Source organism: Periplaneta americana, chromosome 14 (assembly GCF_040183065.1).
Source record: "Periplaneta americana isolate PAMFEO1 chromosome 14, P.americana_PAMFEO1_priV1, whole genome shotgun sequence".
Lineage (NCBI taxonomy): Eukaryota > Metazoa > Arthropoda > Insecta > Blattodea > Blattidae > Periplaneta > Periplaneta americana.
The window spans coordinates 81,106,150-81,121,388 of record NC_091130.1 but is presented as its reverse complement, the minus strand read 5'-3'; the positions used below and the strand labels follow the sequence as shown (position 1 = coordinate 81,121,388).

The 15,239-nt window shown below is 35.8% G+C and overlaps 1 protein-coding gene across 4 annotated transcripts in view; it reads right to left on the bottom strand.

Moving 5' to 3' along the window:
* Window positions 1-15,239, bottom strand: part of LOC138713512 (juvenile hormone esterase-like) — a 70,810-nt gene that overhangs the window by 36,982 nt on the left and 18,589 nt on the right. For all 4 annotated transcript variants that reach the window (XM_069845678.1, XM_069845679.1, XM_069845681.1 and 1 more), the window contains one exon: window positions 3,432-3,588. In XM_069845678.1, the coding sequence (XP_069701779.1) occupies window positions 3,432-3,588 (157 nt within the window). The remainder of the gene's footprint in view (window positions 1-3,431; window positions 3,589-15,239) is intronic.

Here is a 15,239-nt window from a genome sequence, read left to right as displayed (position 1 = left end):
GTCATGTTAAGCTAAGTTGGTGTGTTGTGTGTGCTTTTTACCCAATAGTTCCATGACTATTGTGTGGAAAATCTCGAGAAACATGAAATAGAGAATGGGGCGAGACGGATCGCGTGGAAAACTTACTACCTCTTCTGTTTACATGGTACTACTAGCAAAGTGTAATGTTACAGTTTTCTCTCTTTTGTACCTCAAACATAGAATCATCACAACAAAAATACATATATCAGCAAAGAAATGAAGAAGGAAAATACAAAAAAATAAGATAATAATTCAGAAGCAAGAAAAAGAAGAGCTGAAAACAAACGAGAAACAAAGGAAAGAAGCAAAGAAGAGGATATGAGAGAAAGAGAAAATAATAAAGAAATATAATTAATAGTCTATTAAACACAAATGAATGCAACATTTAACCACTTCTTTCTTGGAGGCCTAGCTTGAGACCTCGCAGAATTAGGGTTATCATGGAGTATTGGTGAAATGATGATATTGGTGAGGGAAAACTGGAAACCCCGAGAAAAAACCTTCACCACAAATTAATTTGTGACCCAGGGGATCCAACCCGGATCGCCACGGTGGAAGGTGAAGAAGCTAACCACGGGCAAGGATCACAAAGAAATAATGGAAATAACAAAGTAAGACATATATATATATATATATATATATATATATATATATATATATATATATATATACGAGTAGAAAGGAAGGAATGGAAGAAAGTTGGAAAGTAAAGAGAAAAATAACGCCATAATAAAGAAGATAAAATAAAAAATAAAATAAAAGAAGACGAAATATAACAAGCGAAGAAACCAAGACAAAATGAAGCTAATGAGAAATATTGACAAGAAAATAACAAAGTATAGACAAACGAAGGAGAAGAGAAAGAATATACAGTACAACTAGATTTATACGTTTTTATGTAGGTCTAAAGATAAAACGCACATGAGAAAAACATGTAGGGTAAACTTGGCTAATTTCGTGATATTTCTCTTTAAATAAACCTCGAAATTATACCAGCGACAAATGTAACTGATCGTATAGTATAAATAGCACAAGATGTACTAACTACTATAACATAGATTTTTTTGGAAATTACTTGACAAGTTGTGAGATTTATAGCTTTGAATTTGTAAGTGAATACATCATACGATTTTCTTTGCTAAAAGAAGGGTTTTTGCTGTGTTTTGTGGTCCATATTGTTTCAATGGTAAGTACTGACGATGTATACTTCTTGGAGAAAAAAAAAGACGCTTATCAATGCAGAATCTTATCTTGGGAGGTTATTTTCTTAGCGTTTTTCTCATTCCACGAAGTCAATTTTTTTCTTTAAATTTTTTCTATGCTATAACAACACTCTCTAGTGGAAGAAATATCAAATGCATGAAACGTAAAATATTTGTGTGTGTATTCATAGCATCTCTGATATATTGTAAATGTCAAGAATGTTGCAGATGACAGATAATCAGATATGGAAAGAAATACAATATAAATGATATGAAAGAGAGAATTGATTGTGTCTTAAATAAATTAAAACTGCGCAGAGAAAGCTCGTCTTTTTCTTGGCAAGTTCGACGAGAATCAGAAGGGACCAAAGCAGCAGTCAATGAGAATGACATTTTCAGCTTCTCAAGTGAGCTAAAGAGGTAGACAACGAAATATCATCGTCTTAAGAGCCAAACATGGAAGATTTGTCCTTAGAGAAAAGTACAATGATAAGCCTAATGATTTGTTGCGATCTTGATCAGGGAATTTCGAGGGCGGCAAGCACGGCGAAAGATGGATTCAGTGCGTCAGTTATGATCAGTGGTTTAATGAAACATATCAGTCTTTCAAAGTACCGAAATAACTTTAACTGTTTGGGTTGTAGGTATGAACTTGACTGATAAATTTAAAATTAGACTGAATATGCCTAAATATTTTGAATTTAAGAACTATCACGAAATTATACTAGTCGTTGCAGAGTGCTAAATTTTTTGTTTATATTGTATAACTTTATTTGAGGTAAAAATGCTGACATGCAGCTTTCTGAAATACAAAAAATGTACAGTACATACATTAAAAACACTTTTTTAAACCTTATTTTTGCATGAAAACCTTATCATCACGAAATTAGCAAAGTCTGCCCTAACTGAAATTACATTTAATAACATGTGACATAGTATTTGAAGACTGTATGAGAACAAGTTAAAATTAGTAAAATTTTCATACGAGAAATTTAGAAATTCACAGTTAAGCCATCTTTCAGTCCATAATATGGTGCCTACTCAAATTTACAACACATATTCTTGAAGAATGTAAGATTATTTGTAGAAAATCTAAGCTTCTTACAGCTAAAGCTGGCTTTTATATTACATTTGAAACTCAAATCCAGAAAATGTTACTACATTGACTTACTTCGTTCTTTCGGTTTGATCTTCATTTAGTAACATGTGATTAATTATTTTTACAACCAAAAAATCAGTTATTTTGGACTGCTACTCCTAAGGCAGGGATGCAAAACTATGCTACAATAATTGAAGCACACGCCATAACCGGAACACGTAACTCATTCCTTCCCTTCAACCCTCGCGTCATTTTACGATAGGGGGAGAGAGAATACTGTGTTTTCCAAACGTCACAGAAACGTCATTGAAGGCTCCGCCCCATGCTTCCACCCCTTTCTTTCCCAGTTCTGCAACCCTGTCCTAAGGAATAAACCATGCCCTCAAATTTTCATAACTGTTCCACAATTTGTCCAGTTACATCATGGTGTGTTGTAAGATGTTTCATTGCTTCTAAAGCAGTAACAGCGTCATTAAAGACACAAAATTGGTGGAGGGAAGCACGTGTAGCTTCAAATTTCCACGAATTTCAAAGTGACCCACATCTTAACAATGAACACTTACTGTATTTTCGCGTTCTTACATTTTTACAGTAAACTTAATTTCGAACAAAAATTGATATAGAACGTATTTAATAACGTTTCGACTGGCCTTCAATGCCCAAGGTTGCGGGTTCGATCCCGGGCCAGGTCGATGGCATTTAAGTGTGCTTAAATGCGACAGGCTCATGTCAGTAGATTTACTGGCATGTAAAAGAACTCCTGCGGGACAAAATTCCGGCACATCCGGCGACGCTGATATAACCTCTGCAGTTGCGAGCGCCGTTAAATAAAACATAACATTAATAACGCTTCGTAACTTCTGAAGTTTAAAATACGATCATATAAGTTAAGTGTAAAGAACGTATAGACGAGAAATATATAACCGAAATAAATTAACATGGAAAGTATAAGAATTTTGCCGGGACTACAGAAAATAACGTATGAGTGTGAAACGTATAAAAAAGTTTTACTGTTTATAGTGGGAATGAACATATTCTTCGATGAGGTTCCAATATCAGAATCGAACGATAAGGATATTACAAAGGGATATGATGTACGTGTAACTTACCCAGGAGTCCAAGTCGGTAGTTGATAGTGACCACAACCACGTCTTCGGTCAGCAGATGGTCCGGGCCGTATACGGACGCGGATCCCGAGCCACCGGTATAGCTTCCGCCGTGGATCCAAACCATTACGGCTGTAGGATCGCAGCCCTCCACTGGAAGCTACAAGGAAGTTCATAACATGGCGCTAATTCAGAAGGCTACATACTGAAGTTCTAATTTTGTTTCAAAGCAGATATTAGCAAATAGGCTTAATCTTCGTAGAACAATATATTCATATGCAGTACAGTGATATAAATAACAATATGAAATGAAATGTTTTTAAAAACAATGTCACATGAAATGGCATAAAACTGTACAGTATGTGATGATAAATTAATAACAATATGTAATGTATTAAAGAAACAACTGTATGTGACGTATACGTAATGTAATAAATAACTGTACGGTATGTCATGGAATGATATAAATAGTAGGTAATGTATCGGCATATAATATAAATAAATAGTTATGTTTAACAAGGTAATAAAAATGATCATATGCATTGAAATAGAAAATTACACACATTAAAGGAGATTAATAATAATAATAATAATAATAATAATAATAATAATAATAATAATAAAAATAAATAGAAAGTTACACATAACACAAGTATAATAATAATGATATGTTATTTTTAGTCAACTGTCCGAAGACAGATCTGAAACTCAAAAGTGAAATAGCAATGCACCACTTATGAGGCAATTAGACCATGATATAATGGGGTAGGGTGACCAGTTCCTTTCCTCTTCCATTGCAAACATCGCCGATTAGCTACATGTTACACTAATCAGACTTCAGATGTATACAAATTGCTCTTCCTCCGACAGATATCGTCAAGTGAGATGTAATGCCTGATAATAACAGATGTACATATCAGCCAGAACCTCAATCAGACGCAAGTAATATGTAATGTAATGAAATAAGTACCTAGCTATATGTGACCAAATGATATAAATATACATATAACTTACTTAAATAAGTAGCTACTGTATATGTGACGAAATTATATAAATAACAATAGCCTATAACGTATTTTAAAATAATTGTGCAACGAAAGGATATAAATACAAAATTTAATTAAGTAAATATGCGGTGAAATGATAATAAACAGCAATATGTAACGTAATGAAATTAATAATGTAATGAAATAAGTAGCTGTATGTGACGAAATTAGGCCTATAGTATAAATAATACCATAACGAAATAAATATATGTGACGAAATATTATATGTTAGCAGGACGAATAGAAGGAATAGTGTACGTACTCAGCGAGTTTACACGGGTCCGCCGCAACGCGGCGCTTCTATCGCTAGGCTTCTGACTTTGAGGAAGTTCACAGTTCTTGTTACGCTACGTTAGTCCCTTTTAAAGCAAATTTCCACCATTTAACTTTAGGAATACCTGCATAGTCCCCTATTCATAATTAATAGCCTTCTCTCAGTTACTACTGTTATGAACGTTCGTAACAGAAAATACAATGGGATCTGAAACGCTATGAAAGCGGTAAGTTCAGTATTTAACAAGTTGCGAATTCAGGGACAGAAAACTCTAAAAAATGTTAAATAAAACCAGAGTTGAAATATATTTTACGTGCTTATAAATTAATTAAATTATTCGCCATATGAATGATTAGTTGCCTACTACCTTCGAGAGTTTGACAGATGACTTGGCGGATTTACGAGCTTGTAATTCTCTTCGGATTTCCTTTGTCCTGAAGAAGAATCGGCACTTTAAGTAGTGGTAAACCAATTTAGGAAGAATATCTATGATGTGTTCTCTGCAACAACCTGATCCCGAAGACTGGATCGTAAGAGCGTCAATAGTGTCAAGACAGTCATAGAAGATATCACCCCACATTGCACTCGCTGAGCTAATCTTTTCTTTAATTTTCATTTCTGTTTGAAGAAGTACGACGTACACATCTTGGGAGGGATGGGTTAAAAAACTGACATTCCTACCGGATCCGTAGTCGATTTGGGTGAGAGCTGCACAAAGTTTAGACACATTACTTTTCTGTCGAAGGGAATGGACACAGAGGGTACACGCAATAGACTTAGAGGAATGATTTACGACATAACCTGCCACATGATACATTAAACATCTGTCAATCAACGCGGCAGGAGTGATATTTACCAACTCCGGCACAGCACTTTCCCAGCCTTGACCACGCATTTCTTCACGAAGAACAATTTTTTTCTTTTATACAAGTTTCTACAGACTTCTTAACTGCCTTGTTACGTAATTCCGCATTCACACTAATGTTCGCATTTGGTTCACAAACGATGTGAGTAGTTTATCACTTTTCGGTTCACAGTTTCCTGCAATGTTAAGGATCTACTTTGCAGGGACATAAATACATTGTAATAAATGCATATGGAGGAAATCTATCTTCGAAAGATGGTCATCTGAACTGAGTGAACGTAAAATTCCGAAGTGATGTTCGAAGGGGTCTTGGGTGAGTTTCCCTGTTAGGACATATTTGTATCCTTTGCTACAGAGCCATTCACTCATTTCTAAGGTACTCTGCAAGGTTACTACTAAAGACTCCATTGTTATACCAGAAGCAAATGTGTTGGTTGTAGTTCTGAGACATTGAAGAAAATCAATAAGGAATTTATGGTTAGAAGAGTCTTTATAAAGAACCTTAGCAGGGGTGTGTGAATTTAATGCGTCTGCAATACAGTTTAAATGCCTTGGAAATTCTTCAGTGTCATCACTGCCCTCGAAACCCGATGACCCTACTTCACGATAAAGTTTGAGACCTTTGGCGACACTGTCGCTGAAGAGTTGGAACGCAAGTCTGGCATTCATTCTCTGAAAGGACGAAGGATCTAAATGAGCTGCTGTCAACTTGGAACAAACCCTAAGACCGGCACATCCAGATAAATCTTCCTCAAAAAGTCTCCTATAAAAACTGAAATTGATGTTTTTCTCCTTCTAAGAGAGTTCTACTTTATCATGGAAAAATGCCTTATGCATTTCAAAATGTGCACAAAATCTGAGAATGCCCATATCTTCCTTTTTTTTCGTCGGAGGGATTAGGAATATAGCATTGTGCTGGAAAATATTTTTCCATTGTTTTCTAAAGATTTCCAGGCCTTTTGACTGCCATCACGAGTGAAACCGACTACTCTCATCCCAACTGCTTCTAATTGTAGTAAAACTTGAATAAGAATTTTAACGAGAACATCATTTGGAGTAGCGTTTCTGCTAGCGTAAATAGCAATTGGTTGAAACCAATCTTGCCTAAATACTAATGGATGATTTGCTAATTGTTTCTTTCGGACATCAGACGTGAGATCTCCGAAATCAACAAATACATCCACTCTAAGGGAATAATTATTACATTGAATTTCTTCTCTGAATTTGACCTCATCGAATATTACCACTCCGCAACGTTTATTTTCATATATTTCATCATTTCGGTAAATTGGGGAAAATGTGAGGTACAACTCTTGGTTGTAATTTTCAACGCACTGGCTGTATTTCTGTCTTATTACGTTTTATATTAAAACAGTCTGATCGGTTATTTACAGAAAGCTCCTATCTTTCCGCGGAATCGCTCTGGCCCACTTTCCAAACTAATCTTTTTCTTTGGGAGACGAAAAGAAATGTCTTGTTACACTATTTCTACTGTACTCTGATCTATAACCCGGAACAAAACAGTACGGAATTTTTGTAATTGTTTTGTAAACCACCACACAATATTATTTTGTCACTGGTTAATTCAAAGCACAACAAATTGAAGACATCTACATAACTCTCAACAACAAATCATATTAACAATCCCTAGAAACTTTCATCATTAAACGCGCGAGAAATATATTTCGAGGTGTCTGACTTCAGACAACAGATGGAGCCTACTGGGAGCCTAGCGATCGAAGCGCCACTATAAGTCACGACGCTGTTATTCCCGGCGTGGCTCCTCCTCTTTGCTTACGTCTTAGGAAGTGAAGGCTCTATAAAGTCTAGGTAGATAGTATCGTTCGCCATTTTTGTTCTTTCGTTGCCGAGCTACCATACGAGAAATCTATTTGGCACACCGTTAAACATTAGCATGTCGTAGTTCCTATGATAATAAATCAAACGCACTGTAATTCAGCAAATAATTGAGCGGCAAATAACGTCTTCGTGTGCTTTCTGCGAACGCCAACGAAAGAGCCAAAATGGCGGGCGATTATATTATTTATCAAACCTTAACAAATGGATAACGTCTTCCTCAGCGAATCACAAGACTCACACGTTTAAATGTAGCCGACCTACGACGCGATTGGCTGCCGGAAATTAGAGCGACGGGACTAGAGTTGTCAGGTCCGCCACCGAAATGGGAAAGCATAGAAGTGCGTACACTTTTTCTTCTATTCGTCCTGATGTTAGAATACATAACATAACGAAATAAATAAGATTCTGTATTTACCGAATTGATGTAAACGACATGTAACGTATTGCATTAAAGAATTTATGCGAAAGCTAGAGCTCTTATTCGAAGGTTTTAATTTGGAAAAATACCGAAATTTATGAAAGATGTAAGAGATGGTCCATTTCTTTTAGAGTCATCCCGACATCTGCCCTCTTGCGAGGTCTGTGGCAGTCACATTCGATGTGCTGATTTTTAACATCTTCGGCATTCATGACCTTTTGTTGTTACATGCTTCTTCCCCTCCCATATGGTAGCTATTACGACCATTTTCGGCTTTCCCCTTCAAAATTATCTAGAGTTCCTTCAGTGGAACGGCGAAAATAGGAGTGAGAGAAGTGGCCAACGGGCTCGGAGCTCACATATTCAGTTTACTCTGCCCCAAATTCCCTTGAAAGGACGCGTTTTTGAGCAGGCCTACATTAATGTTCGTTCTCCCATTTCCCCATTTACAAGAATTGTATGGGACATAATGATATAAAAAAACATTTAATAGGCTTATAATAAAATAAAAAAAACACATGTAAAGAAATTATTTATAAATAATGATATATTACAACATAATGAAATAAATAGCTGTGTACGATGAAATAATATAAATAAAATTATGTAGAGAGATAGATGTGGAATTATTTCGCAAATTTATGTAATATATGATCATGTAATTTAGTTTGTCATCTAATGTAAGTATTTAAGTTCGATAATCCTCTGGTTTAGGCCTATGTATATTTTTTCTTTCTAGATCTTGTCTTAGGTATACCTTTAACTTCCTGTTGTACTAACATTATACGAGGCGCATCCAGAAAGTAAGTTTCCCCATTTAAAAAAAAAGAACGCACACTATCAGGAAAACATTTGTTGGCAACAGGTACAGCAATCTTTCAGATATTTTTCAACATAGCCACCATCAGAATTGATACACTTGTCTTATCATGGGGTCAACTTTTTTATCCCTCTGTCGTAGAACTCTGCCGCCTGTGAATGGAACCAGCGTATGACAGACGTCTTCAGCTCTTCGTCGTTCCCAAAACGCTCACCGGAGGACAGGAATTTCTTGAGGTGCAAGAAAACGTGAAAATCGCTGGGAGCAAGATCAGGACTGTAGGGTGGGTGATCAAACAACTCCCAGCCAAATTCCGTCAAAACAGCTGCTGTGCGCCGAGCCGTATGTGGACGAGCATTGTCATGGAGGAGCACAACACCTGCAGTAAGCATTCCACGCCTCTTGTTTTGAATGGCACGTCGCAATTTTCGCAGTGTTTCACAGTAACGGCCAGCGTACACTGTTTCACCTCTTGGAAGAAAGTCAATGAGCAGAATGCCCTTCCTATCCCAGAACACCGTGCACATCACTTTCCGTACCGACAACGTCTGTTTGAATTTCGTCCTGACCGGAGATCCACTATGCCGCCAATGCATTGACTGCTGCTTGGTTTCCGGGGTGAAGTGCGAAATCCAAGTCTCATCGCCCGTGACGATCCTGTCAAGGAACTCGTCGCCGTCATCGTGATACCGTTGCAGAAATGTCAGTGCTGCTCCTAAACGTTGCATTTTGTGTTCGGGTGTCAGGTGTTTCGGCACCCATCTGGCACACACTTTTTTGAACAGCAGGTGCTTAGTGACAATCTCATGCAACAAGGATCGCGATATCTGCGGAAAATGGCTGCTCAGCTCCGTAAAAGTGAAGCGACGGTTCTCCATGATGCACTGCCGCATTAGCTAGACACGATCATCATTGATAAGGGACGGTCGCCCACTGCGCTCTTCATCATGGACACTTTGACAACCTTCGGAAAACAGCCTACACCAGCGACGCACCATCTGCTTACTCATGATGTTCGGCCCATATACCTGACAGAGCTGCCGATGAATTTCAATTGGCGGAATGCGGCGGCGGGAGAAGGAATAAGAGCTTCACTTTCGGACCACTGCTGCCACGCTACTGACACCAGGCGGGACCTGTCCGGCTGACATATGATTGATATATCATAGATCTGTTACGCATGCGCAATTGACACGGCTAATTACGTTTACTTTCAAGGGGAAAAAATCGGGAAACTTGCTTTCTGGATGCGCATCGTATTATCATGTCTTTCCTTTTTATTCTTTGGTTGAGTGGAAGAGAAGGCCTTAATATTTCCAGAAAAAATAAAGCATTATTATTATTATTATTATTATTATTATTATTATTATTATTATTATATCAATGCATTGCACTGTCAGAATTTGCCCTTAAATCCAATGCACGGGTCTTTTGACTTACGTGTTTTGCACAACGGGTTCTACTTTTTAAGTTTCTCCCTTCTCAACAATGATTAATATCCAACCATTCTCCATAAACCACATAGATTAATAAGAAAGTGATATATACAAGACACACTATATCACGCTATGCTAACCTAAGGCCTAATGGCCTTAACTACAACAGAATAAATAAATAAATATGTATTAAATATATTATATATGATATAAAAACTTATTAATATACATAAAAGTAACATTCAATAGTTAGCATTATCTCTTAGTCACTTCCTATCATAAACTTCAACAGCTGATGTTCCAAGCTGTCTCGCCTTGAAGAGAAACAATTCAGTCTTCTGTGCGTATTCTCTATTCGCTATGTCAATACATGCAAGCGAACCCCTTTTCCGACCACGCATCGAGGGTACTGTCTTCGCGGTACGAGTTGGCGCGGGGAGTAGATAGGCGGGACGGAGGAACTTTACGCTACACTCTGACCTGAAAACTTCAGTCCACTTACTTGGCTACAAGGGAACGGAGTCAGACATAAAAGATTCCGCATCTTCGGTGTTGTCGCTGTGACTATCGTCACATTTTTCAAAATTGCTGGAGTATGATCTGTCCATGATAAACTTCTGTTTATATTCCAGTCGTATATATTAATTCGAATCTCTCAACAAAGCCATTAGCCCCACCGCCCCACCCTGATGGACAAAAATGAGTGTTCTGGACACATTTATGGCAGTCAAACCTCCCGTAACATTTTTATCGTGCCAGCACTTGGGAAACGTTAAATTGGTAGGCCTATCTATCCGCATCTCGTCCAGATAAAAAATCGGTTTTTCCACTTCCCTAAACTTTATTATTTGCTGTAGATATCTTCACGTATTCTAATAATTTACAGTGTTTTCCTCTTTTTTTTTTTTTTTTTTTTTTTTTTTTTTTTTTTTTTTTTTTGCACACTTCTTCCACCTGAAATTCTTTTTCTTTAGTATTCGTGTTAATGTTGTCTTTCATTTCAAATCAATTTTCTCTTGTAAAAGGGTACAGTAGAAGTTTGTTGCAGTTTGGTACTATTTTTTTGCTTGTTATTTAACGACACTGTAATAACTACTAGCTTCTTCAGTGTCGATTGAATTGATGATGGCGAGATGGTATTTGACGAAATGAAACTAAGGATTCGCCATTGTTTACCTGACATTCGCCTTCTGCTTGGGAAAACCTCGGAAAAAACCCAACCAGGTAGTCAGCGCAAGCGGAAATCGAACTCACTCCCGAGCGCAACTGCAGATCAGCAGGCAAACGCGCTACCACCTGAGCTACGCCGGTGGCTCTCTTTCTTTTTCAAATAAAAATTCTCAATTATATCTTTTTTGTCAATCTCCCGTCGAAGTCATCTACATTTGCGTTTTTTTTTCTCCCTCAGGTGTCGACAACGCACTTTCTTCTGTGCAGTCTTTCATTTCATTCCTTATACGCTGTATTGTTTTTGTGGATAGATTAGAGTACTTTTCTACCTCTGCTGTAGGTTTCGTAAAGGAATGCAAAGGCACTGTTGTTCTTTTTCTTCATCACAGAATTATTTTGCACTTCTAATAATATTCCTTTCTTCGCTATAGATTGTGAATCCTTGTTTCCTCTTTTTCGACATATTTACAATAAACAAAAAACTGCTATAAACCTAAATAACAGTATACAATAACATAAATTCTATTAACTATATCAGTATCAACACTATTAACACGAGAAGCAAAGGATAACTAAAGCAATACAAAGATTTGCGGTATACTGAAAACAAATGTTTTGTTGAAACTAATAAAACACTACAATAAAAACCCCAATATTATTTTCACAAAGTCGCAAAGACTCATAGACACGTGTAGTAGATATTTGTGAAACAGGAATATTGCAGTGAACAGCGCGGTGCGCATGCGAGACTGTTTCCCCTCCGCCCCAGCTAAGTACTTCAGGCGACTTCTCCTGCCGTGACAACAGTAGTAGATAATTTCTTTGGAGATTCTCTGTTACTTTACAATGCACTAGAATGTGTTCCCATGACTCCTCCACACACAGATGCGGAAACCAATTTTATTACTCTTTCATACACCCAATCTTAGCCACGTCAAACTCGCTCTACTATCTTTGCTACAAGAATTTATATACTCACTCTCTCCCAATTAAACATAAGGTCTGATTGTAAATACAGTAAAGGTTTTTCTAGACATTGGATTTCAACCTCTTGCCTCTCGGTATCAATTAAACGCAGATTCATATTACGCCATACATTTCTTTTATTATTTGCACCTTTTTCTCACATCCAACCTATTCCTATTAAAAATATGTAACACAATGACATAAACAGCTATATGTGACGATAAGATGTAAGTAGCAATATGTACTGCAATGAAATACGTAGCTATATGTAACGAAATTATATAAATAACAGATATTTTAATGAAATAAATAACTATATGAGACGAAATTATAGGCCTGTAAATAACAATATGTATTTTAATGGTTATATGTGACGAAATGATACACCTATAAATAATAATATGTATTGTAATGGAATGAATGAGTACCCTAGAATCATAACTCATAATATCCAAATACTCGCTTTTTGGCAATTAAGCAAAAACTTGCATCTCGCTAATCACCATTTGTCAAATATTATTTTAAATATGCCACCTATTATAATTCTCAAATTAATGACTGTGTTAAGTAAAATAGTTTGTCTTATATAAGTTCATAAAATATTAAAAAATATATTATTTTTGAGTTTGTGAGTTATGACTCTAGAGGACTCAAATAACTATATGAGTGGAAATGATAGGCCTGTAAATAACAATGATTGTTGTAATGCAGTAAATAGCTGTAAGTGAAGAAATGATAGACCTATTAATAATAATAATAATAACAATAATAATAATAATCATCATCATCATCCTCGCATGTATTGGGCCTAGTGGCCAGTTACGGTCTCTTGCCAACGCTTCAACGGTAATAATAATAATAATAATAATAATAATAATAATAATAATAATAATTATAACAATAATAATAATAATATGTAGTCTAATGGAATAAATAGCTATATGTGAGGAAATTATAGACCTTTTAATAGCAATATGTAGTGGAATGGAATAAATAGCTATATATGAGGAAATTATAGACCTATAATAACAATATGTAGTGGCATGGAATAAACATCTACATGTGAGGAAATTATAGACCTATTAATAACAATATGTAATGGAATGGAATAAATAGCTATATGTGAGGAAATGATAGACCTATTAATAAGAATATGTAGTGGAATGGAATAAATAGGTATATGTGAGGAAATGATAGACCTATTAATAAGAATATGTAGTGGAATGGAATAAATATCTACAGTATATGTGAGGAAATGATAGACCTATTAATAAGAATATGTAGTGGAATGGAATAAATATCTATATGTGAGGACATTATAGGCCTATTAATAACAATATGTAGTGGAATGGAATAAATAGCTATATATGAGGAAATGAAAGACCTACTGATAACAATAGCCTATGTAGTGGAATGGAATAAATAGCTATATATGAGGAAATGATAGACCTACTAATAACTATAGCCTATGTAGTGGAATGGAGTAAATAGCTATATATGAGGAAATGGTAACCTACATTATTATTATTATTATTATTATTACTATTATCATTATTATTATCATTATTATTATTATTATTATTATTATCATTATTATTAATAATTAGGGGGCGGATGTTGATGAAAATCATCATCATATTTTCACATTAGGACGATGCCTGTTAATATAAAAATCCTTTCTATGTTAATATGAACGTAAAAACATAATTTCCTATATTGCATTTTTTTTTTGCATTTTTTGACGTTTTTGAACTAATATGTTATGATATTTTTCGGCATTTTTTGGTAATTTTTAATACTTTGAAGAACTTTTAGGTGCTGGGTAACTTTCGGTGCTGGACCCCGGACTCATTTCACCGGCATTATCACCTTCATCTCATTCAGACGCTAAATAACCTAGATGTTGATACAGCGTCGTAAAATAACCTACTAAAAAAAAAAGAACTTTTAGATCATTTGGAATGCATTTTACTGTCTTTTCCGATAGCTCTGCTAAATCTTTTTATAAGCAAATAGGTCAGTAATTACCTACTGAATAAGTGAATAACAGTGAAGTTTTAGTTTTATAGTTTGGAATAAAGTGTAAAGTCTATATCCCTCATTTCACTGAAGGCTTCACTTAACACAACGGAAGTAATATAAAATGCTTGACAACATCTTAAGTCAGGGCTTTGACCACTACTGTTTTTTGTCGGTATGGGGTGTCTTTAGAATCTATGTTTGGAAGGGGAGAAAACTTTCACCATGTCCTGGACAGCGCGTTATGTCCCCAATATGAATCGGAAGGGATGTCTACTGTAGTAGACAGTAATTTTAACACAAAGATTGCAAGAATGCACGCTGCACCCACATTTTGTTTTGTCATTCACATTTGCTCATCTGGAAGATCTGGTAACAAAAGTGAAGTGTGGAAGGAGAAGATGGAGAATGAAGGCACTGACCTAGACCACCCCTGACTGAAACACATTGTAAACCCTCATTAAAATCTATAGTTTTCCCTTAAAAATTTATTTTTGTTGCATGTCCTTTTCCTTTATCTTAGCCAAATTCCAGAAAGTTGCCTCCATTCTCCAAGATTTGCAGGGCAGTCATTGAAACAAAGTGACTAATTTTTAAAAAGTTGTAGTGTGAGTACTTTGAATAATATTTAAATGTCATTTTCTTTTCATTTCATGCCATTTTTCCATTTGTTTAAGGGCATTTTAATTATCATTTTAAATAGATTTTTAGGTCATCAGCATCCGTCCCCTAATAATAATAATAATAATAATAATAATAATAATAATAATAATAATTACTCACTGGCTCTTAAGGAACCCAGAGGTTAATTGCCGCCCTCGCATAAGCACCCCATAGGTCCCTATCCTGAGCAAGATTAATCCAGTCTCTATCATCATATCTCACCTCTCTCAAATCCATTTTAATATCATCTTTCCATCTACGTTTCGGCCTTCCC